Source organism: Bactrocera neohumeralis, chromosome 2 (genome assembly GCF_024586455.1).
Source record: "Bactrocera neohumeralis isolate Rockhampton chromosome 2, APGP_CSIRO_Bneo_wtdbg2-racon-allhic-juicebox.fasta_v2, whole genome shotgun sequence".
Taxonomy (NCBI): domain Eukaryota; kingdom Metazoa; phylum Arthropoda; class Insecta; order Diptera; family Tephritidae; genus Bactrocera; species Bactrocera neohumeralis.
Window position 1 is genome coordinate 63,658,241 of NC_065919.1, and position 25,970 is coordinate 63,684,210.

The 25,970-nt window shown below is 33.1% G+C and overlaps 1 protein-coding gene across 1 annotated transcript in view; it reads left to right on the plus strand.

Annotated features, from left to right (window-relative positions):
* The window catches only part of LOC126751079 (homeobox protein homothorax), a 317,674-nt gene that overhangs the window by 254,366 nt on the left and 37,338 nt on the right, over positions 1-25,970 (plus strand). Inside the window, exon 10 of the mRNA XM_050461014.1 lies at positions 132-155. Within this exon, the coding sequence (XP_050316971.1) occupies positions 132-155 (24 nt within the window). The remainder of the gene's footprint in view (positions 1-131; positions 156-25,970) is intronic.

The following is a 25,970-nucleotide window of genomic DNA, read 5'->3' on the forward strand; positions in this document are numbered from 1 at the left end:
AGCTGTGTTTAATATGATAGACTTAAGAAACAAAAATAAGACTTTTTCAGATTTATAATAAGCTTAAGACGCTGAAATTATATTCTAAATGTATATATATATTCTAATAATTACATTTTTTTTATTTTCAGACAATTTCGGCACAAGTGCAAGTGGTAAGTTTTTTATTGAATATTATAAATTATTAAATACAGATAAAAAAATTGCGATGCTAACAAAAGTACAAACCGTTTTCGTCAAACAAAAATTAAAGAAAAATTGAGACATTTAAAAAAAATCAATCGTGAAATTCAACAAATAAAAATAATAAATACGATTTAAGGCTCAGATAAATGCACTAAGTTTCGAAGAAAACATAATAATATTATTACTAAAAATTTAAAAAAGTTTATGAAAATTATCCCAAATTAATTTTCAAAAAATAAAGATCCCAACAACAACAAATAGGCGTAAGGCATGCAACCAAACTGCAGACACGCACACCTACAAACACTAAAAAGTCATGTGAAATAACACAAAAAGGTGCTCAATTCACACATGCATACATACACATATCAATATATTTATATATATTATATATACCGCGCTATGTATAGTTCTGTGTGCCCTTTTCGGTTTGATATGCATGTGTATCTTTTCATTTAGCATTTGACAGGACCTATAATTATGGCCAACCATAACCCATCATCAACTCGAATTCGACTCGCCAAGCGATACGTGAGAGATATACAATAAATTTTCTGATTAAAAACCAGCTTATCATTATTATAGGTTCGCTGGTTCATCGCACGCTTGACTGCAACAACAGCGCCTAAGTGAGTGACTAGCTGAGCCGGCTGGCATGCTGAGCTGGCTGGCAGCTAAGCTGTTTGGTTGGTTGCTTGCTTACTTAGATTATTGGACATTACTCGATTGCCTTGCACGGCTACAGGCGCAGTATTTGCCTGTGTGTGAACTTGTTGCATGGAGGCTGCAATTTTATAATTTCTTTAATTTTTTTTATAATTTTATTTAATTTTTTTTGGTTCCTTTATATATTTTTTGTCCTTTTTTTGATATTTTATAACATTTTTTGTTTGTTTTAATTTTGTTATACTTTAATGCTACTTTTTTGATTCGACTCAGCCCTTGCTGACTTCAGCAAAGCTTCCCTAAACATATGTTGTTGCGCGGGAACAAAATGCCTGACTGGTTGTATTTGAAAGGGAGTCCATTATGAGTTTCAATGGCGATGTATTGTGCGTGCGCGCACACACATGCTTTGATATTAATTTTGGGCTGCATATGCAATGCTTTGCAATAAAAGAATATATGTGTAACATAATTATTTATAAAAAAAAAATATTTTAATTTTTGTTTCTAAGCAGCTTTTATAGCATTCAAGTTAAAGTTATTGTTAAAAATTAATAAAAATTAGCTTGAATTCGTCTTTTTGTCAGCAACGAAAAACCATATTTGTGTGTCAATAAGACCTTCAGTTTTAGATTTAATTATGTAGTAATACCTTGGAAGCGGAAGTTGAGTTTTATGCGCTCTTTTAGTGTTAATAAGCCTGAAAAGCTTTTTACTTTCAAGTCGACTTAAATTTTTCAATCAAAAATCTCCCTCCACCATGTAAGAAAATCTAAATAAATCGTTTTCTCACATTTTTAAATTGTTACATATTCATTTTACTAAAATTTTTGTGTACATATGTATGTAAATTTAAATATAGCAACATAAATACCCACTATTGAGTGCTTACAAGGCAGTGCATGCGGTTTAGGTAACTTAATACCACTTCCACAAAGTCCCTCTGGAAAAATCGGAGAAAGCAATCTGAATAATTTTGTTGTTGTTTTTGTTTTTTGTGGGGTTTTAAGATCAAATTCTTCGCTTTTGGTTGAATTATGTGGCGTAGCGAGTGCAAGCATACTCATATGCATACACAAACACACGCACATGTGTGCCGCCTAAATAGTATAATACATGCGTGTGCAGCAGAACAAAAGAAAATTAGAATCTTTGAAGAATTTCCACAAATATTTCATTATTATTAGACAGTTGGAGTTGGGACGACAAAATGTCAGCGTGAAAGGCTAAATGAAGGCGATATTAGAGACCATGAATGTGGTAGATATACATACTTAGATGCGGTTGGGGAACACACATATATACACACAAATATGATGAATACACATACAAAAACACACACATACATATTTTTACATATATGTATATATCTTGTACATATTTACAGTCATATTTGGTGTTCAGTTGCCAGTCGGTTGTTTGTAGCTCTAACATTTGTTGCTTTTCTGCTTGCGTAGGGTGGCTTTGCAGCAGCCATGCTGCCATGTTGTTATTTATTGTCTAATTTTCTAAAACGACCAAAGGTCAATGATACTCTATTCAAACATAATTATTTCTATTTGAATATATGAAAAAAAATTTAAATATAGAACGCTGCTTTTGCTTTTAGCGCCAGTTTCTCAGCTACTTCTTGCTCTTTAATTTTAATTGTACTATTTTTCATGGTCACTCAATCACTTGAAATTATTCGCAGCGCTATTAGTGCCACTTATGCATTGAATTTTGTGCATAACTAACATATGTTGAGCACAACTTTTTGTTTTTGCTATTATTTTTAGTAATTTTTTTTGTTCAACCAACAGGCAGAAAATAAAGCGTAAAAGCAAGAACAATGCTGATAGAATTTGTGCGGCGGAAAAAAATTGTACATATCAGAAACGCGCTGAAGCAATGCATAAATATGAAGAAAAAGCAGAAAATTGTCGGTTAATTAACTTTAGCACGCCATCATGCCACGGCTACGGCTGCTGCTGCTGCTGTTATGCGGTGCCCCCTCCGCCAGCAATTTGTAGCTTTTTGCTTTTCGTCTCACTTATTTCGCGCATGTATGTGTGTATGTGTCTATTTTTACAGACTTTTGCGCATTTTGCGCTGCGCCACACCAGCGCACCGTCTCTTTTCCACCAACACACATATGCACACACACACATGCATGCCGCAAATTGCACATTTTCTGCACTGCAATGATTGTGCTGGTTGTTGTTGTTTGCGTAGTTGCTGTTTTTAATTTCTACATGGCAAACGCTTCATTTCCCTTCTTAATAAACCATTTTGTTGTTATGGCAGCGCGTATAAAATTAGTCTTACATATGGCAGAATGCATGCCACTAACGAAATACACAAACACACGCACACACGTATTTAGTTGCATATGTGCAAATGCGCTTACGTAGACCTTGTTGGAACATGGCTGCAACCAAACAAAGCAGCAGTGTAAAGCTTTGAGAGATCGAAAAAAATGAAAAAATTAAAAATAAAAAAATATATTTTTTCGAAAAAATTACACACAAGCTCAGCTGTAGCCAAAACAAAGAGCAAAAATAAAATAAAATGCAGTATAGACAAGAGCCAGTAGTGGCTGCAGCAGCAGAAAAAAAGCATGTTTCGTGTTGAAAGATTTTCACATGCCGCGGTGACGTCGGTGGCGGCGGCTGCAACATGTCCCGCAACTGCAATTGCCGCCCCAACTAAATACAAGCCAAGCAAATTATTCTTGCTTATATTTTCTCTACATCCCATTTTTCTTATTGCATTGCTGCCACAACCTCACAGTCGCCTTAAGCGATTTCGTGACTTATGCGTTATAATTTTAACATTACAGTAAACACAGAAATTATACGGCTAGCGGACAGGCGGACGGACGGCTGTGTTGTGACGCTAAAATAAAATGAAATACCTATACAAATGCAATAAGGCAAGGGTGCAGCTAAATGCATATACATACATATGTATATCGATATATGTATACGTAGATATTTGAGCGGTAGGGTAAAGTGCAGCTCTCGGACGCTTTTAAAATAATGCTTTGTAATTTTATACCATTTGCGAGTAGATTTACACTTTTCTAATTTTACTAGTTAGGCATCAATAAAAGAGTGTACTAAAAGCACTATAACTGTTACTTTTTGATTATCTTTGATTTATGTTAGGTGCTTGTTCGATTCGCTACTCGCTTATTTTTGACAAAGGCAAAAAAATTTCTACTAGCTTGAATGTAGAGTTAAAGAGAGAGGATTAATGCTTTTGAAAACTAAAAATTTCAATTTAAAAAATTAATTAAAAATTTAATTTTAAAAATTAATTAAAAAACTTAAACAACTTAAATTAAAAAACTTAATTTTAAAATTATATTAAAAAATTTAATTCTAAAAATTAATTAAAAAACTTAATTTTTAAAATTAATTAAAAATTAATTAAAAAATTTTAATTGATTAAAAAATTTAATTAGAAATTAAAAATTAATTAAAAATTTTAATTTTAAAAGTTAATTAAAATTAATAATTTTAGACTGATTAAAGAAATATTTTTTAAATACTTCTCACACATACGTATGTACATGTATTTATATAATCTCTTTTAAAGCCAAGTATATATGTACAATTTGTGCTTTTAATAAATTTTTTAAGCAATTTCATCAAATTTGCGCGCCACCGCAAACATTAGCGTTCTTACTACTTAATTTAGTATGTTCTTTTATTTTGTGTTTGTTTTTTTTTTGCAAAAGTTGCCGTCCCGCTACCAAGTTTTGCTTGTACATTTGCCACATGTGGTTGCAATTATGATGTCAGCGCAAAAATGTTTTTTCGTTATTTATAAGCGAATTTGTTGCTACACACATTCATATATACGTATATAAGTGATATTCGCTACTGCGCTGCTCGAAGTGGTAGCAATAACAGAGATAACGCAATCAGCAAAGTGCCAGAAAAAATGGCTGCACCATTGAAGAAGTTAATTTTACACAATTGTGGCAGTCAAAGAAAACTCAATTTTGAACATGCAACTTAGTTTGATTTCGCTGATAAAGTAATTTTCCAATGTGCGCTGGGTCAAGGGCAAGTAGCTTTAGAGACGGTGTTGAATCATGTATATTGTAGCACAGATAAAATAATTGTTTTCTGATATAGTATTTTTTCTTTAATACGAGTATTACTTTTTTCATTTTTATTTTTTTATTCATAGATTTTTTAAATTTTAATTTTGAGGATTTAAATTCCAGTCTAGAGAGCCTGAAAGCAATAACAGTGGTATCAGACCCATTGGAAATGAAAAGGCAAAGAATATAACTGAAATGAAAGAAAATATAAATTACGAGCGATATGTGGTCGGGAAGTGGAAGTGAGGGAGTGGTTGAGGCTTTAATGCTAAAAATGCTGCAATTTATTTGACTTAAAATATTTATAGATTTTTCTTTAACCCAAGGCTGCCATCAAAATTATGTCCTTGTAAGGAAAACTTTTCCATTGAACGAAGTATTCAAACGAAACTCAGCATGCATTATTTTCTTGGTCAATGGCACAATCTCCGAAGCTATTGCTTAGAACGGATCATTATAGAATATAGCTGTCATACAAATTGGGCGATCAAAGTCAGGTTCTTCTGTCTGTCTTATTTGCATTGAAGCTTAAAAGCCGATCTACATAAGTCAAAATTATAGAAGAAATTAATAATAAAGTTTGGCTATTCTAAACTAAAAACTTAATTTTTTTACAATTTAATTACACAAAATTGAATTGCATTGCTGTAGCACAAGAAGCAGACTCACTAATTAAGCATTCCAATCGTCATTTTGTATGCCTTTCATAAAAGCGTGGCCATTTTCTTTGCTTACCACAATGTCATTGCTGCCTTTGCTACACACAGCAACTGAAAGCAAAAAATGAAAAAATAAAAGAAATGAATATAATAACTTAAGGAAGTACAAATAAAATGAAAAGGATCACAGTAAAATTAAACAAACAAATCAACCGCAGCTCAACAACTAAATATAAACATTGTATTTTGTCACAGCAGCAATATCGTCTGCCACACTGACAGTCCATCAAATAAGTAAACGTATTCATGTCACATCAGCGCCACGCACAGCAGGAGATTTGTATCCAACAGGTAAATACATATGTATTTATATATGCACGGACATTATGCGGCGATCGCAACAGCGTCTCTGACTGTTGTTGTCGCTGCTGCTGCTGCTGTTTGCGCCGCTTGGATGTCATCACTCAGTCACTCGCTCACACTCGATGTTGTTATGCTGTGGCGCGCTGTGCCGCCCGCCACTTTGGTGGTTGTTTGTCTTCATTATTGCATTGACATTGGGGGTTTTCGGAATAATTTGTTCAGACTGCATTTGAAGTGCAAATAGCTGGCTTTTGTGTACGCTTATAGGCACATGCTTTGGCTGCATAGCGGCTTTCAGATTTTTCTGTATACTTATAGAAGTAAAAAAAAAACATTGACTGACTGTGGCAAGGTTGTTTTGACAGGCGAGGTGAATTTAGCTGAATTTTTTAATTTGTTGCAAGTATAAATATTATTATACTTTAGTATAAAACTTTAAAAAATTCTAATATATCATTTTTCTGTTAAAATTTATTTTCTACTCCGAAGAATTAGCCAACGAAAAACATTTAATTGTCAATACCTTGGCTTATAAAGCAATATTTCTTTTAGTAATCAATGCCACTGACCTCGTAGACAAACGTTTCTGGATTTTTCTAAAAACTGATTTCTTTCTTCAACTTTTTTCTTAAGTCTATTCCATTTTACTGCCCATTTTTCATCTATTTGCTGCAAAAATTTCTGCTAGAAAACTTTTAGCAATGCCACACAGCGCTTGCCACTCAACGCACTCAAAACTGATGCCAGCATAAAATGTAAATACAAGTTTTTAGTATTATTTTTGCAATTTGCAGCAGCACAAACAGAAATGGTTGCATAAACAGCAGATTGCCTTTGTGACACCTTTGCAGCGTCAAATAGCACTCGACTTGACTCGACCATTATGGCACACGTAGCATCACTTTTATGGCATTTAGAGCCGGTGTTTACATGTCACATTCCCGCGCATACGTGTAGCCACATACATACGCATGCTTATGCAACAACACAACAGCGTTGGTAAACAAATGCATGCATGTACATATGTATGTGACAGTCAAGAGCGAGTTGAGTGGAGTGCGGCAAGCCCAAACCAAGCCGAGGCGCACTAAAATGTCGCCCACGTTGTGATTTCTATGCTGATTTTTTCCACCATTCAAGGGATACTTCACCCTGTGATGCAACAAATCTGTGCAACATACATACATACATTTTTGTTGTGCGTGCGCATTTTGAATAAAATAAAAGATGAAAAAGGCAACAACAACAACAATGAAATAAATTAAAGTCAAGTTGGTGCGCATGTGAGGTGGACTGCATACTGCGCATAGTGTGCAGCGTGCAGCATTGAAAGAGCGTGGAGAAAACAAACTCCAGCTTATGCGGCGACACACCGCAATGCGCTGCGAGGGGCAGCATCATTTTTGTCAACTGCAAACACGTTTTTATGCTTTATGTTGGTGATGAGTGGTGTTGTTGTTGTTGTTGCATTTAGGGTTTTCGTTACTGTTGTTGCTAGCTGTTGCTGCCACACGCATGCAATGTCCATAGGCATGCATGTGCGCGCTGTTTGTTGTCACGAAAAGACAGCAGAGCAAAAACAAGTCGAATCCCAAACCAAAGAAGTATAAAAACACACACATACACACACAAAGAAATGAATATCAGAACACCCAAAAACAAATTAAATCTGCCGCCATTAATCTTAAAGGTGAGTGAGCAGCCAGCGACAAATAAAGGCACACATCCGTATATGTAAATGTATCACAACAACAATGCGTCTCCATTGACAACTGGCTTATAGTAAACATATTTACATGCATATATAAAGAAGTCTATAAGATTATAAAAAATAAAGAAATAAATAAATCGTTAAAATCCTGCATTTTGTTGCATGCAACATACTGCATACTTTTATTTATTTTATACTTTTTATGGCTTATGTTGCACGCCAACGCCTTGGCTGGCAGTTGAACTGTATTTGTTATTGTCGTTTTTATTTTGTCTCATAATGAAGGTGAGATACATTTCAACTGCAGCTCGTAAATTTTTTCACACTCAGCGCCTGCCGGGTCCCTGTCGCACATCTGCAAACTTGTGAATTTGCATAAGCCTGCTGCCATCAGCGCTGCCTTCACCGCTCCACCAACTCCTTCACTCCACAACAGCACTGATTTCTGCTCGTTTTTCGGGCAGTAAATATCGTTCCCTCTTGAAATCACTTGCTCGCGTTGGCGCAATAAATTTGCCAAATTTGACAATTATGAACATTATTAATAAATAAAATAGACAATAAATAAATTGCCATTTGCATTTGAGATTGATGTGAATGTGTTTTTTCTGTGCATACAAATTCGCATATGTTTGTTTGTGTGTAACTGTTTAAATGCTGATCTTTATTGTCAATTATATTTGGTGTTGGTACGAGTATATAGTATTAGGAACACTGTATAATATATGAAATGAAGACGCAGAAATGTGAGCATTTTTTAGAACTGCATTGTTTTTGCGAGTATTACCAATAATAAAACATTACTGAATATTTAATATTCACTTGCAGTTCAAATTCTACACTAGTTCTCAAAAAAATTTTCGAAATAAATATTTTGGATAACTGAATTCTATTATATTAAATTTTTTTTCATTATTTTGCTTTAATATTTTTATTGCAAATTTAAATTTTTTTTCTTATTTTTAACTAATTAATTAATTAAAAAAAAATAAAAATTAGAAAATTAATTAATTAATTACTTTTTCAATTTCTCTAAGTGTTTTAATTTTTTCATCTATTATTTTAACTTATTAATTCTATATATTATTATTGTAAACTTTATTTTATTTTTCTAATTTTTAATTAGTTAATTAATTATTTTTTTTTTTTAAATTTCGAAACCTGTTTTTGGAAGTCTGCATTTAATTATGTATTATTTTGCTTTGATATTTTTTCTAATTTTTAATTAAATAATTTAGTTTTTTATATCTCTAAGCGTTTTAATATTTTCATATTATTTTCATTTATTAGTTCCATACTAGTTCTCAAAAAGATTTTCGAAACTAGCTTTTGGAAATCTGTCTCTAATTAAATTTTTCGAAATAAATATTTTGGATATTTGAATTATATTATATTAGATTTTTTTTTATTATTTTGCTTTAATATTTTTAATGTAAATTTTAAATTTTTTTCTAATTTTAACTCAATTAATTAAATTAAAAAAAAAATAATTAGAAAATTATTTAATTAATTACTTTTTTAATTTCTCTAAGTGTTTTAATTTTTTCATCTGTTATTTTAATTAATTAATTCTATATATTATTATTGTAAATTTTATTTTATTTTTCTAATTTTTATTTCATTAATTTATTTTTTTATATCTCTAAGTAATTTAATATTTTCATATTATTTTCCTTTATTAGTTCCATACTAGTTCTCAAAAAGATTTTCGAGACTAGCTTTTGGAAATCTGTATCTAATTAAATTTCAAAATTTCAGGCATAATATTTTGCTTTAATATTTTTATAATTATTTTTAATTTTTTTTGTTTTAATTTTTTCATTTATTATTTTAAATTATTTTTTCTTTTTTCTTCATTATTTTAAAACCTATTTTTCGTCTTGATATTAATATATTGTAAATATTTTTATTTAAATTTTTTTAATTTATTCTCAATTTTTTTAAATTTATTTTAAATTGTTTTTACTATCATTTTTTCGTTATTGTTAAGCTAATTTTTCTAAATTTGTTATTGCATGATTTCTTAAATTAACTTTGGTCCCAATCTTCTTATATTTACTTATTTTCCTTATTTTTTAATTTAATTTTAAATTTTCTTCTAAAGCTTTCAATTTTTTTATTAATTATTTTAATTAAATTTTACTTATTTTTTAATTTTAATATTTTGACATATACCTTTTAATTTCTTTCCAATTGTAATTTATAATTTTAATATTTTAAATTTTTTTTTTGTTAAATAAAGAGAAGAGGCAAATAATAATTTTCTTAGAATATTTAATCAAAAATTTAGTTATATAATTAATTCTTAACTTTCAACATGAGTGCTAACATTTCACCCATCAATATGTAACTGAATTCCTGCTATGCACAGCCTTTCGCCCGAGCTCAATGATCCTTGACCCCATTGATTGGCATTGAGTAATGTTGCACCAACGCCGTCAACGTAAACTATGACCGAACCGAGCATAACGAAATCAAACTGTAATTATATTAAAATTTCATATTAAATTTTATTGATTGCCTCACTTCAAGTGTACTTGCTGCAAAAGTACTATTATGCGCTGTTGTTGTTATTATATTGAGTGCTGTATACCAACGTCCATTATATTTGCTGCCTGATGTTAGTGTAAAAACAGTTTTTTCTTTATTTTTTGCAACATTTGTGTTGTTGTTTAATGTTCGTGTGACCCGTCGATAATGCGGTCGAATGTATCGTTAACTTCGACTGCTTTCAACTTTAAGCTGCAGCGGCACAAAAAAGATTATATGAAGCATCACCTCCCGCAATATCCCTTTGCGCTATGGACAGCAACAAAATAAATATAATCTTTGATGCACATAAAACGGGAAAGAATACGAGAAAAACATAACCGAAAAGAAAGAAAATTGCTTAAAAGTGGCAAGTACGCAAAAAAAGCAACCATAGAAATATTGAAAACGGCTGTTGTGCGCAGTGCAACAAAAAAGCGGCGTAGAAGATGAGCAAAAAATTATGACAACCTGGCATGAGAACCTTAAAAACCGCAAAAATCATATAAAAATAATGAGCGTGGATGCTGGATGGCTGTCTGGCTGGCCGATTCGGTGATCGGTTGCACTTTATGCTCTTGGCTATGCTGAGGCGTTGCACGTAGCAAGGGTAAACAAAAGCGCCGCAATGGCGTACGAACGAACAAGCCAACCGCCAACCGCCAGCCGTTTGGGGCCGTTGTGGACAAAAGCTCAACGCAGACGGGCAGTTCGTCACAGTCAGTCAGTTAGTCGGACAGTCAGTCAATACTGCACAGGCCCTAGAAACACTCACATTTACTATATATGAATATATACATACATACTGCTGTGTGCGAAAGAATGGCAGCGGAGTCAAATGTACAAGCCGGAAAAAATGGTTTTTGTTAAAAAGCAAAAAATTGCCACAAAATCGCTGCAACGGATGAATTAAAAAAAAGCACGTAAAAATCGAACACGTTTGAGGCCACAAAACAATGCAACACAAAATTGCAACGGATCACACAAATCCGCCATAAAAATGTACGAGCTTGTGTACAAGCGCCGAAAAGGCCGATACAACAACAACAACAACAACACGATTTGCCTAGGTGCTCCGACGAATGCGGAATGGATATATTCGTTAATACCTGGTTAAAAGGAATTGCCTGCAATGTTGCAGTGTACAATATGTTGAAAAAAACATCGATAGCGAAGCCAAAAGAAGCGAAAAATTATTATAAAAATAATAATAAAAGCGTTGGATTTTAAATAAAAATCGTTGAGTAAAAAGCGCATACGCAAACTAAAGCAGAAAAAATCTTATTGGCTTTATATGTTCATGCCAGTGTAGCACAACATTGCTGTTGTTGCTGCGGCAATGGGTAATGTTGTTAACTCTTGTTGTTGCTGCATTCTTATTGTTATGCGCTCGTTTTTTGCTGTTAATCCTCGTTGTTGCATTGCTGTTGCAAGTTGATGGTGTTGCTTGATTGGTGATCCATCATAATTTTGCTGTTGTTCGCAAGCTGTTTGAGTCATTTTACGTTTATCACGTAATTTATTATTTCTATTTTTTTGTTTTGTTTTTGGTTTGTCAAATTGTTATCCAATTACTTGTTGTATACTTTTTCACATATAAATATTTCATTGCTGCAAGTGTGGTGGAGATTTTTGTAAAATTACAAAATTAATTAAAATGAAGGCGATATTTTTTTTGGAACTTGCCCTTCAGAATTACACTTATTTCCTTTTATTAAAATAACAATAAAAAATTATATATATTTAAAATTATAATAGTATTAAATTTTATTTATTTGCTGCCAAAGTACTTCACTGTTGTTGTAGTGTAAAAATGTCTATTTTTATTTTTTTATTGTAATATTTGCATAATTATACAGTATTCCAATATAAACCTGAAATAGTCGGGTCTATCATCAGCTGCCCTCCGCTCATGCTGATAGCTTTTACTTAACTCTTTCCATACGAACAAGCTTCAACCTTTTAACTCTTGGAATACGGGCAGGTAATAGTAGTAAGTTAATCCTATGGTACTTTTCGATTGCAATTCGCCATAAAACGTAGTTTAAGAATATTTTAATTTTTTTAGAATTCCCATATAAAATTTTTTACTTGCACATTAATATGTCTTATAAAGAAGTAGATTCAGTAGTTGCTAATGCCTTCAATTCTTAAGACATACAAAATAGTAACTTTAGACTATTTCTAATGCTAAGATTAGGATGGGTAAGGTTCATCTGGCAGGCCATTGAGCAACGCATAGACCAGTTTTGGGTCTTTACGATACCAAATGCAGTTCAGTTGCTAGGTCCATGAGGAGTAGTAATCCTTTAGATGCGTGCGCTTGATGCAAATTTTAACAGACTCCGGTGTACCATACCGTGGGGACCCCAGACGCTTATACTGTCCATTCTTTCCCTGGTGCCTTGCTTTAAACAGTTCCTTCAGTCTTCTCGCCCCATTCTGTGGGCGTGTGTTGTTAAAATAAAAGTCAGAAGCATGCTGACAAGAAAGACTTTCAGTTATTCAGGTAACAATTTTAACTATTTTGACATCACTAAGCCTTAAAAATGCTTATATTTTCATCCATGAGCCGTAAATATTCTTAAAAGATAAAAAATAGCAGCTGCGGACTCTGTTGAATCTACTAATAATATTCGTCTTTAGATCTGTGCTCATTAAAACCCTGCAGCTATTCAGAACCCTGTAACGCCTCTTTCGACACGAACTTATGAAAATAAATTTATAACAGTAAAATAACAAACAAAACTAACTGGAAAAGAGTATTTTATAGTTATTATTGGGAATTTGGTACATTTTCTATTATTGAAAATATTCTGAAGTTTCTTATTAGACCACAAGCCTTTGAAAATGGTAAAAAGTGAAACAAAATCACATTAGGTTAGAACCCATTGAAATAGGAGGCTAAAATAACAAAAATTAAAGGGAAAATAATTTACGAAATAACACCAACCACTCAAATTGAAACAAAATTTGAGTTTTGGTTATAAAATGGTTATATATTCGCTATATATTGGTTATATAATGGTTATATATTGGTTATATCTGAGAGCGGAAGCTGAAAATTTTATGCAAAAACGCAATTTCGATTATTTTAATGATAGTATATTGTTTTGCAGTTTAGGTGACGATATACTATATTTTCTCCTCCTTATTTTTTTGCAAAATAAAACAAAACATTTATCAATCAAAAATTCGAATGTCAGATAATTCTAGTTTTCAAACGAAAAAATCAAGTATATGTGCAATGCCAATTTTATTTACCTCCCTAACAAAGCTCAAACTCTTGGCAAGTGAACATTTCACAGCGAGAAGAGCAACTTTTCTGCCTTGAACGCGAATTTCTTAGTGGCAACGACTTATTATCAAATGAATTTCCGTATTCGAAATTTTAAAATCCATTCACATAGAAATTATCTAATTACATTACTTTTCATAATTATAAATAATACATTTAATTACACAATTTTTCCATTATAAAATTCAATTTGTTTCTCCCCTTTCTACTTTATTATGCTCATTGTTTTACGCCGCAATTAAAAGTGAAGAGAAAATGCGATAAAGTCGCACTTTTTGTTTTGCTGCAAAATTTATGGCATTTTAAGTGTAGCTATAAAAAATAGTATAATATGCATTAAAAATAATTAAATCCAACATTGTTGCTGAGCTGTTGGCGCTGCTGCTGCGCTTTAAGCTGCGACCGCACATTTTAAAATGCAAAACCGCAAAACACACGTTATTTCCCCCCGATTTAAGCGCGGCACTCGCTACGCCTATCACTATAATTTAATTAAAAGTTATATATCTCTTTCGAAAAAACGAACAACAAAAACAAAAATTACGAAATTATAACGCCGCAAAGCAACAAAAATGTTATAACATGTTGCAAAAACGAAAAAAAGCACAGAAAAAAGTGTCTGAAAGTGAAAAACATTTTCCGCGCACAGCCTATGCCAACAACACACAGTTACAACAGCGCCGCGAAAATCACAAAACCTCACCGCAAAATTTATCACTTAATTGCAAAAAATTAATGCATTAAAAATTATAAATAACACGGCAGCCAACTGTAAAAATGCAAGAAATTAAATTAAAAAGTGTGCAAAAAGTTAGCTGCAACAACAAAATAACATGCAACACTCCAGCTGTCGATTGGCGTAGCAGTTGCAATGAGGAGTGCGGCATGTAAAAGCGCAGCATTGATTTGGCGACACATATAGTATGCCAATACCGTTATGTTGTGTGTGTGAGCGCGTTTGTGTTGCATTAAAAGGCAATGCCACAAACGACGCGAACACGATGTTGTTTGCAACAAATTACGCGGCGACCGCACATCAAATTAAATTTTCGCGCCTAGTGAGCAAATGGAGAAATTCAGAAAAATTGGGAAATAAAACAACAACAACAACAACAAAAATTAAACGCACATAGGCCGCAATAGACGTGCAAAAACATGTGGAAAAAAGCTGGCAACCATAACGCGACTTTGCACACTATCCGCGCTCCATTAACAACAACTACAACAATGGGGTTCAAAATCCGCTCCGCAATTAAACAAAGAACACAGAGAAATGCGCGTAAAAAATTTTGTTATGCCACAAATATGCACAATAAAGTGCATTGCAGCAAAAATAAAGCAAAATAAAAACTAAAATACAACAACAGCAAGTGGCAGCAACAACGCATAGCCAGTAATGAAAAATTGATGCGAATGTGCAACATAAATCCATCAAGCGCACCCAAAATATAGGCGACACATGTACATACATATATGTATGTCTCCATAACCACCTCAAACGACTGCGAGATGTCGCTTATACAACAAAAGCAACAATAACTGAAATATCCGTTGCACTATCTACTGCGCGCCCAGCGCTGCGCCGACACAGCTCAATGCGCCAATAAATGTGCGAAGGCGCAAAAACAGCAATTTACAAAGCGTCGGCATGCGGCGCGGTGGCGCGCGGCGCGTTGAGCGCCTACAACTTAATACACACTTTCAATAACAAATTTTCCAATTTTTATGCATAAAATAGAGATATATTGTGTATGCATGTATGTGTGTGTGCGCGCGTATGCGTTAGTGTGAGTGCGCGCGCGAAATTGCAACCGAAAAGTAATAATTCACAATGGAAATACACAACGCTATGAATGCCGAAATGCTGGCGTGAGCTGTGGCGCTGCATATTGTTTGCGATATTGGGGAGATGCTTACGGTTTGCTGCAATCAGCAGCCTTGTGTGGCATGCAGCAAACGACAATGCACTGTTGTTATATGGTTCAGTGATTGGTTGTTTGGTCGGTGTGGTTTACGGGCTGGTTTGCTACGTTTGATTGTTGCGGTGCGACTGAAGGCGCGAATGGAGGTGGAAAACATATTAAATAAATGACCTCAAAAAAATATATACATGTATATATGTAAATAAATATAAAACAAAATGAAAGAAAAAAAAAATAAAAGTATGATAACGGCTTGTATCCACGCTATCAAAAAATAAACTCAAAGAAATAAGTGGCAACAACGGCTTTATTAAATTTTTTAAAATCATATCGAGAATTTTAAATATGATAACATATTTATGCTCATATATAAATATATAGTTTTGAAGCGAATTTATTTTGCGAGTAAAATTAGCCACGCAAATTTTAGTTTGGAAAAGAAAACGAAAGGTTTTGACACAAAAAACTTTACTAAGCTCTTTAAAAATGAGAGCGCTAATGATTTGTTTTAATAAACTTGCTTAATAGCTTGGGGAGGGATTTACTGTCAGAAGATGGGAATCACCAACAGCTACCATAGCGGAATCGCAGGAAACTCTAAAGCTGATGAGCTAGCAAGAAAAGGTACCCTAGAACGCTATGTATAGAATAGGAGCGGATCAGTGCTCGCGTATCCTTTTGTGTTCTACTTCTAGGTAGCTGGGCATCGCGGTAGCTTGGCCAGTTCTGGGCCACAATCGAAACATGCGCTGTCGCAAAAGCCTTTTGACCCAAGATCGATCGCAAGTGGTCTAGTGGTCTCTTTGCCCTCAGTAAGGCTAGTTATGGGGCTTTTAACACGCCTAGTTATGGGGCTTTTAACACACCATTGCCCTTTGGCGTCCACGCAGTAAGGCTGGGAATCCTACCAGACGCCGTCTGCAGAAGCTGTACGGAGGAACACTTTCTTCTTTACTGTATCGGCTTTGGAAGGTCAAAACTTAAACACTTGGCAGCGCATACCTTCAGACATCCCGCCGAGTTGGCGGGAATGGAAATTAAGCTCTAGGAGTTCTTTTTTTCTATGGCTCCACAAAGAACTACATATAGCAGTCCGCGTGCGATCTTTGATCAGCCATCTAACCTAATTTAATATAACCTGCTCAATAGTGTGAGATAATTATATTCGAAGTAGCGATTCGAACGCACTATACCAGCTGGTCAAACTAAGAGCGCTTAAGGTGCAACCAAACGCTAAATTATCATCTAATATCACAATATGAATATAATATATATATAAATATAATATATATAATATACGAATGAGATATAAGAGATAGAGATTTCAGCGCTTGATTTAGTTTCTTACCTTTATTTCACTAAGTGTTTAGCTTCAATAAATTTTTTCATAGTTATAGTATTTCAAACTACCTATTAAGTTATGCCAGACTTGAGCCTTGAAAAAACCTAGCATTGCGAATTATTTGTGAAAGTATAGATATAGATATAAAGCAAAGATTTTTTCTTTTCCCAGGTTTTTTTTTTTAAATATACCTAGATCATTTCAACATTACAGCAAACTGGACAGTGGAATATTTCTAAGAAATGGGTTATATTTACAGAACCCTGAAATGTAATTGAAATGTAAAAAATTTTGATTTTGTTTTTCTAAAATCCCTGACTGGGCTTACCTCTTAAGTAAAGGAAAAAATCTATACCGCACTAAAACCATACTGACATTTAGTTAAATATTCAATGAATCTATGATTACCGAAATCTAAAAATAGCAAATTATTGAACATATTGATTTCTACAGTTAAAAATGCATACGAAAACCCCACTAGGCACTCAGAAAAATTGCTATAAATATATTTCAATCGGCCAAGATTTATTTGAGCTCTCCAGCCAATTGTTGGCAGATTCTTAATTAGCCGTAATTTATAACAAAACCAAAGACTCTGCATAAAAAACCGCAAACGCTTACAACTTAACTTGAGCCCGCTTAAACCCACCACCTCCACAACTTAACTGATAGCAAACCTTGATAAGAGATTATTTAAAATAAATTATTATGCAATTTATGAAAATTATTAATGACTAAAATAAAAATAATTTACAATCGAGCGGCAATAGCGGCGGCAGCAGCAGCAGCAGCCAACGCAGTTAAAAACAATTTGATCTTTCAATTCCAGCAGCGCTTTAAAGGTGGACAGCTAAATGCCACTGCAGCGGCGGCAATCAATAATCGCACAATAAACAAAGTAAAAAAAAGTGTTGTTGCTGCTGAAACGTTAACTAATATTTTTTATCAACTTTTTATTTGTATGTAGTATGTATGTGTGTGTATGAGTTACTATTTATCTCAGCGCCATTACCGAGCGCTTACAATTAATGTGCTACTCGCTTAATATTATCAGCGCAACGCCTACGAAATGCCAAAATAACGCCACTATTTTGCCGAAAGCCAAACGAGTTGAGAGCAACACAACAAAAAAAGTGCTTTGCCGCAATTGATTTAGATTGTGTGTTTTTCGAATTTTTAGTTTTGTGTTTTTAGTGTTTTGCGTTTTTTTCTTTTTGGTGTTGCAGCTGCGCAGCTTGACTTGGCGGCCGCAACTCATCTGCGAAACTTGTTTTAGTTGCGCTGGCAATGCTGCTTTGACTTCTGCCCGTTGTTAGTTGCGTGATTTATGCACTTTTCCAGTTGCCATTTTTGGCAAATGCGCAAATGTTGCAACTCAACTTGTGCCGCCACAAGCGTTTGCGCAAAACATGCGCGGCTGTTGCTTGTTTTCTGCGGTGCGAATCAACTAATTTTTTTAGTTTTTGCACTTTGGCTTGTAATAGATTTCCACTGAGTCTGGTTGTTGTTGTTATTTTTTGGTTTGTTGCTTCTGTGCAATATTATTTTTAAGCGCTGCGCAAACTTGCCTGTGTCAAAATGAAAAATATTGATAATTAATATTTTTTCAATTGCTTTTTCCAAATACATTTAAACCATTTGTCATTTGCGTGTTTAGAGGACGCGCGCACAAACCAAAAAATTTGGTTTTAAAAAATTGTTATTACTTTTTTAAAAGTTGCGTTGATTTGTCAAAGCCGTAAGCGGTGTCGCGTGTAGTTTTCATATCGCTGAAATATGTTGGAGGCGAATTTGTGGCCTCTTTGATTTTAAGTTAATGAAGGCAATATTTGAGGTTATGTTTACTGATTTTTACTCGAAAAAAAAAAAGAAAAATTTTCAAAAATATTTCTAAAAAATCTATAATATATATTTTAACAAATATTATAAATAAATTAATTGAATTTTTTGTCTTAACAGCTAAAATATTAAGTAAAGTTTAACGTTATGCCAAATTTTTGTAAAAAAATATAAAAAAAGTTAAAAAAAAATATATATAAAATTAATTATAAAATTATAAAAAATTTATTTTGCAAATTCCTAAACTAATTAATTTTTATAACCCTAGAAATAATAAAAAAAAATTTGTTTGAGCACTTTTTAAATATTTTACCGTTAAGCTGTATCTCGTAAAAAAAATTTTTGAATTCAAAACTAATAAAAATATAAAAAACATTTTGCAAATATTATATTTTAAAATAGTTAAGGTTAATCAATTTAGGAATTCTAGAGCTTTTCAATATGTTTTCCTCAAAAATGTTAAATATTTTACGGTTTTGGCTGCATTTTGTATTGTTCACTATGGAGAGAAATGATATGGCATATTTTATTTTGTTGTTTTTATTTGCAATTTTTTGTTTGCAGCGGTTTTGTTTAGTACACATCGATTTGTAAAAAAATAAAAAATAAAATTGGCAAATATTAAATTTTAAAATAACATAACTGATCAATTTTAATAATTCCAAAAAATTCAAAAAAATTTTGAGTTTAATATTTTACAGTTAAAGCTGACATTTTTAACTCCAGTAAGGAAATTAAATATGTTTTTGTTGTGGTTTTTATTTTTCATGTCTCGTTTATAATGATTCTGTCTACTACAATTCGATTTGTAAAAGATATTCATATATATTCAAAAAATAATCACTTTACTTCACTTGATACATTAATTTTCAATAGTGAAATTCTTAGCGCAAATATTTTATTTCTTTAAGTTACAACGCTTAGCAACTCAGAAAGATGCTTCACTCTACTGAAAAAATGTATTTCTTTCGCTTTTCGCTAATAATAAGCTGCTATCTTTTATATTATTTTCCTTTGACAATACAATTAATTAAGTATACGCACAGTGGCACTCAACGTGTTTACCGAAATAACACTTTAGGCTGCACAACAAAGCGCAAATTAAATTGAGAGATACACGCACACAGAAGTACATATGTATGTATGCATGCATCTACTATGTCATCCGTCATGGCGTACTTAACAGCAGTACAAACTTCAAGTACAGAAGCCACCAAAGCAACTACAGGACCACCCACATATGCAGACAGTCTTTAGAAAATTCATAAATAAAAATATATTTATTGTTGTTTTTGCTTATACCTCGGTGTATGTGCTATTTTTATAATTATATGTATTATGCGCATATTATTGTTGTTTTGTCTGTATTTTCACAATACACGAAGTCAAGCATAAAAGTATGCAACGCTGTCAAATCAAGCTTGAGCACACAAGCGCGCCTCTAACTAAATAAACCGCTATATATGAGCGTCTGCACGTCTGCTTATGTGTGTTATATTAAGTGTTTGTGACACTTCAGCGCATATGTAGTGGATTTGCTCGAGTGCCACTCACACATATACTATATACATAAATGTGTGCAACCATAGAAGAGCACTTTTTGCCGCCGCTTTCAAGCACCAACAATGCATCTGTTGTTATTATTGTTGTTTTGTTTTTACTTTTTTCAACGCAGTGTTGCTTTGTTTTTGGCATTCAAGCGCAGCTTCCACTCGACCACGCTTCAAGTGTTTGCGTATATGACTTTTACTCAGCGTAGAAGGCAGCGGTTGAGTGGCACAACAAATCACAAATATATTTAAATAAGCAAAGAAGTTGTTTAAGTAAAGAAAACACACGTTTTTTAAGTGTTAATTGGCTTATTTTATGCTTTGTCGCCAAACGCACAGTATTGAGTTAAGCGCTTTTTAGAAACCACCCAGGCAGCGGCGACTAATTGCGGTGCACAGCTTTTAAAGTGAGGAGACAATTAACATTGAAAAGTAAAATTAAAGAAAGCGAACATATTTTTGTTGGAATAGTACGCGGTTAGGGATTTTGAAAATTTCAAAGAAGTGTTATAAATATTTTTGGGTCGAAGCAGACGAAAAAAAAAATGGTAAAAAATTATTTAAAAAAATGCTGAGAGATTTTACAAAAATAAATTCTAGAGAAATGATGCTTTCGAAAATAATTTGTTTAAGGATTATTTTTGTATAGCCATCACTGCTAAGAATCTTCATAGCATACTCAGCGCTGGCAGCCTCGCAAACGCATACATATGGTATGTATAAGCGCTCCTACTTCATCAGAGTCATACCAGTTCATACTCTTAAATCACACTTAGTCTAGTCGAAATTCCATTCGGTGGCAGCACTCAAGCACCCTTTTAAGTTTCGACTAACTATGCAATTATTGTATGATGTATAAAGCTACTTCAAAATATCAATCAATCCTGCACCATTAAGTGAATGACACAAATCACTCAAGTGGCAGCGGTGAATTTGACGTTACCGCGTACTGAACACAAACACACACACACGCGCACATACGCGAATACAAATGTGATTCGTAGTGATTTTAGTGGCAAAGTGGCAGCTATGCTAATCACTGCCGCACACGAATACATACATACATACGTGCCACTTGAACGGTGAGCAAATTATAAATGCATTTGCTAATCACAAAGAAATTCTTGAGTTAAAATCACTAAAGAAAAACTGGAAATATGACAAGTCAAGTGTGTAAATAAACAAGAGCGGATGCTTGAGCTTGTGCGGCACTTGATGGCGCAGAACTAAAGTAAAAATAATTTCAAATATTTAGAAAAAAAGGCGAACGCAATTGAAAGAAGGGGCATTGTGCCACCCACAGGCAACGCAATTCATCAGAACGAGCAGACAAAAGTATGCGGCGCGAAAGGGTTCATCAAGTGCAAATGGAAAATTAGTTATTTTTAAATATCATACGAAAACAATGTTTTTTCGAAAATGTTTTTTAAATTATATTTTTAAAATAAACATGCTTTGTTTCATTCAGAAAATACATTTAAGGGAGGTATTGTGTGGTAGAGTGAAGGAATGAAGAAAGAAGATTACTCCGCTTTATTCATGTTCTGTATTATGCCTCGTTGGCAGTGTATATAAGCGCATATAGTTATGCATATGATTTAATGCATGCATTTTCCAGCGCTAATGGCTTGCAATGCATTTGATTGTTTACACAAAACACTGCCAATCGCGTGTCAATCATGGTCTGGTGTTTTTACTTCAAGAAAATAAATAAAAACGTAGAGTTAAGTGAAGTTTATGGAAAACAAATGTGAAAAACTACATATTTGTATCTACAACTGCATATGTACATACATATATGCAGTGCCCACAAAACGAGGATTCTAAGTATTTATATTGGTTAATGCAACGACTCCTGTGACCTCTTTAACTGATGAAAATATAAAAAAAGAAAAAAGAATATGGTGCTTGAAAATCGTCAGACAAATGTTAGAGAGATGGCAGGAAAGCTCGACATCTCTCGCGGGTTCACTCGAAAAAGGTTGGTGGGTATTTTGGGTATGAAACGCCTTCTTGCTCGACTTGTCCCGATCACGCTGAGTTTTTTGAGGCATGCTTGATCATGCGAATTCCAATCCCACATTTATGGAGAGCATTATAACTGCTGATGAGACATGAGCTTATGAGTTCGACATGCAAACAAATCAACAATCAAGATATAAAAAAAAAAATCGTGAGTGAAAAAAAGAATAAGTAATGGCGAAGGCTGAACTTTTCATCTCTCAATCTGAATTGAATTGAAATAATTGGCACTAAATCGTGTTATCAATAACAAAAACAATATGTATGCTTGAAAAAAATACCGCAGTAAATCGCAAACTGACTATTAATCGTCAGTTATGAGCTATAAAAGTAATATACGACAGATCAACTAACAAAAAAAATACCTTGGTTGCTTGCGTAGGTGCCTATTTGTGGAACATGGATATCTGAGAAAATGGTATAATTTTAATAAAGTAATTTACGATTTCTTACGAAATGCCAATAACTAAAGTACTTGTATAGTAATACAATCGAATAGCACCAATCTAATCAATACTTAATTGGATGCAATAAACTTTGGCGGTGACTTGATTTTGTCAACTCGCTTCAAGAGAGCAGAGCATAAATGAGCAAGTGATCTTTGTTTAGACCAGAAAGAATGATTAGTGAAAGTATGCAGAGTTTTTACGCTGATAAGCCGCTGTTATGCTACATATATATATATTTATGTGTCTGCATTTTAAATATATACTCATATACCGATTTAGAAATGACGTGCTTATCGCCCGCACTTATGACGGGCAATTTTACTCGCCTTTTAATGACTATTTAATTTTTGTAAATATATACTGATTAATGAGAAATATTATTACAGTTAAAGAGCGCATAAAAAGTACTTTCGAACAAAATTACTGGAAACCAAAAACAATACTAGACGCTAATATAAACAAATTAAATTTTATTTCACTTATTATACCGTTAGGGCACATAAAAAACCGTAATCAGTTTGCTGCGTCTGTAAACTACATTGATTTTTCCTTTGACTTCACATTTTTGCTGGAAATCTTATCTTCGTGCTGGTATGCGCCAGCAAGCTAGTATGTAGTTCGATACCAGATTTTATATGATTTTTTCATTTCATTCTCGATTAAACGACTGATAAGGTCATATGACATTTATGTCTCGTTATGGGGGTTTTTCCTGCTGCCATGGCATAATAACTTTAACTGTCTTGTTGGCTTACTTTTTACTTAATTCATTACTTTTGCTTTTTTTTTTTGTAAAAAATAAATGAAATTATTTTGCTATTTCACTAGACGAAACGTATGTGATTTCCCTTTTCTTTTTATTTTCTTCTTCCACTTGCTGCACTGCTATTGCTTGCCATCGATTGCTGCTACTTTTTATATATTTTTGCTGATTTCGTTTATTTGTGTTTCCGGACATTTAATTTATTATTGGCTTTAGTTACAGCTACTACACACTACTACATACATATAGCTGTGAGTTTGTGGCAAGGACTCTAGCTTTGCCCTTTCATGTACCTCCTGGCTTTAAGCTTGTATTATTTGGTTAGTTTTTCCGCTTCATTCGTAGGAGTTTTAGTTAGTTGTACTTCATTCTTCGCACTTTTCACTCAAGTTTTTTTCTGTTTTTTTTTCCTTCGCTTATAGTTTTGCTTTTCTTAGCATTCTACAATTGCGCAAAATTCCAATTTGCAGTAAATTTTGTGATTTTCCTTCAGCTCCACTTGCTATTAGCTCTACCTATGCTCATGTGCTCATATGTTCATATGTATGTGTAAGTGTAGTGGGTAGCAAATCTTGCCAGCGCCGAATGTCTGCCAATGTGGCATACACACACACACACACATGAAAGCATATTTACTTGGAAAATATAGCTCACATATCCTTTGTGTTGAGAAATATGCTTAGAGTAGCATATAGTAGCATTTGTACATATATACAACGTACATAAATATATTTTTGTATATGTATGTAAGTGTATAAATGTACAGTTTTATACATATAACTGTATTGTTGGCAATTCCTTGTGTTTGCTTACAGTTATTTCGTTTTTAACCACTTTTCTTTATAAATAACCGCCCTCTTCCACCTTCTGTGGATTCTTTATAGCTTTTGCTGCGCTTCGTTCTTCTTCATCGTCACCTAAGTTACGTATGTATAAATACAAAATAATGTTTGTAAGCCAACAAAACTGCTTAAACGCAATTTAATGGTTTTTATTTAAACTTTTTCTTATTTCTATTTTTTGTTCACTGTTATTTCATTTTAAAATATTTTTGTATAAAGGCACTGTTTTCATTGGATGTTGTAGCTAAAAAGTTCGCCAAATTTAAGAAACTAAATAGGAGAGAGTTTTCGTGGTAGCATGAAAAAGGTTCAGACAAGTTTGTTTTTGTTGTTGTTGTTATTATTATTTTTTTAGAAAATGCATTACAACTAAACTGCAGGCAAAATTTTTTAAAATTCATAATTGGTCTTTTGTAACAGTTTTAGCCTGATTTTTATTTTTTTTGGTTTTTTTTTAATTTAAGGTTTTCTTAGATTTTTCGTTGCAAGAAACCAATCTACTTGCATTAATATTTTTTTAAATTTTTTTTTTTACTTTTTCTGCTACTTGCTTATTCTCGGTGCTATTTTTTTAACACCACCTTAGATATCTACTATTATTTATTTGTGCCATTTTATGCTTTTCAAACCCTTCAACCCACGCTTTTCACATATATTTAAGATTTTGATGTACTACGGTCAATTCGAAGCTTTATGACGCCACTCATAAAGTTGGTAAAAGTTATTAATAACCCCCCCTACAATTCGTAGTTCCTTTAATATTTATTGAATTAAACTTTCATGTACTTGCAGCAGCGCATAATCATGTCAAAAAGCGGCCAATGCACGTACGTAACCGATACAGGGTGGCAAATAAATATTTCTGTTTATCTTTAACACCTTCCGCTCACATCTTTCACGCACCTGCTTCGGCTAGTATGTGGTTAGGTGGCGTTGGAGACTTATTAGCATATGGCAGCATATAAATAGCATACATAAATACATCCATAATACTTTTATATATATGTATGTAGTTGAAGCATGCTTATTTTTTCGTAGCACCAAATAGCAAAAGCAACTCTTCAGCCAACAAAATTTAGAAATATATAGTCTAAACAACAACAACTACTTATATTTTCCACTAAAATACACATGTAGATACACAAACACACATACGACTAAAAGCATTTCTAGTGTAAACCGGAAGTACGATTTGATTAATCGCATTAAACGCCGAGTAACGCAAGCAAGAAGGTGGAAAATTTTCGCAGCTACCGTTGTATGAAGCTGAAGACGCAAATGGCGGTGAATGCTTGAAAGCCAAACCAAAAAAAAAATGATAAAATAAAAATAAAATTCACTGTAAATGAAATTAATTTTCAGTGAGATTAAACAAAAGGCGGCGTTGCAGACAGACGCGCTTTCGAAATGCTGTTGAATTTGCTATTATGCTAATTTTTATAGTGTTTACGCAGCGTAAGAGGATTTCTGATTGCTCAAGAACAGCAAAATAACCTTAATATATACACAGGCATAAATTAAGATTGCGCGCATATTTATTGAATAGCCAAACAATGTAATAAACGCATTAAAACTAACATTCAAAATCTTTTTTTTCGGCATTTTGCGGCGGTAACACGCTCGACGCGCTTCACAATAATTCATTTAAATTTTCGACAATAAATTACAAATAAAAATTAAAAAACACTCAAAAAACCATAAATCGAAGCAACGCCACGAAAAGTGTAAAAATG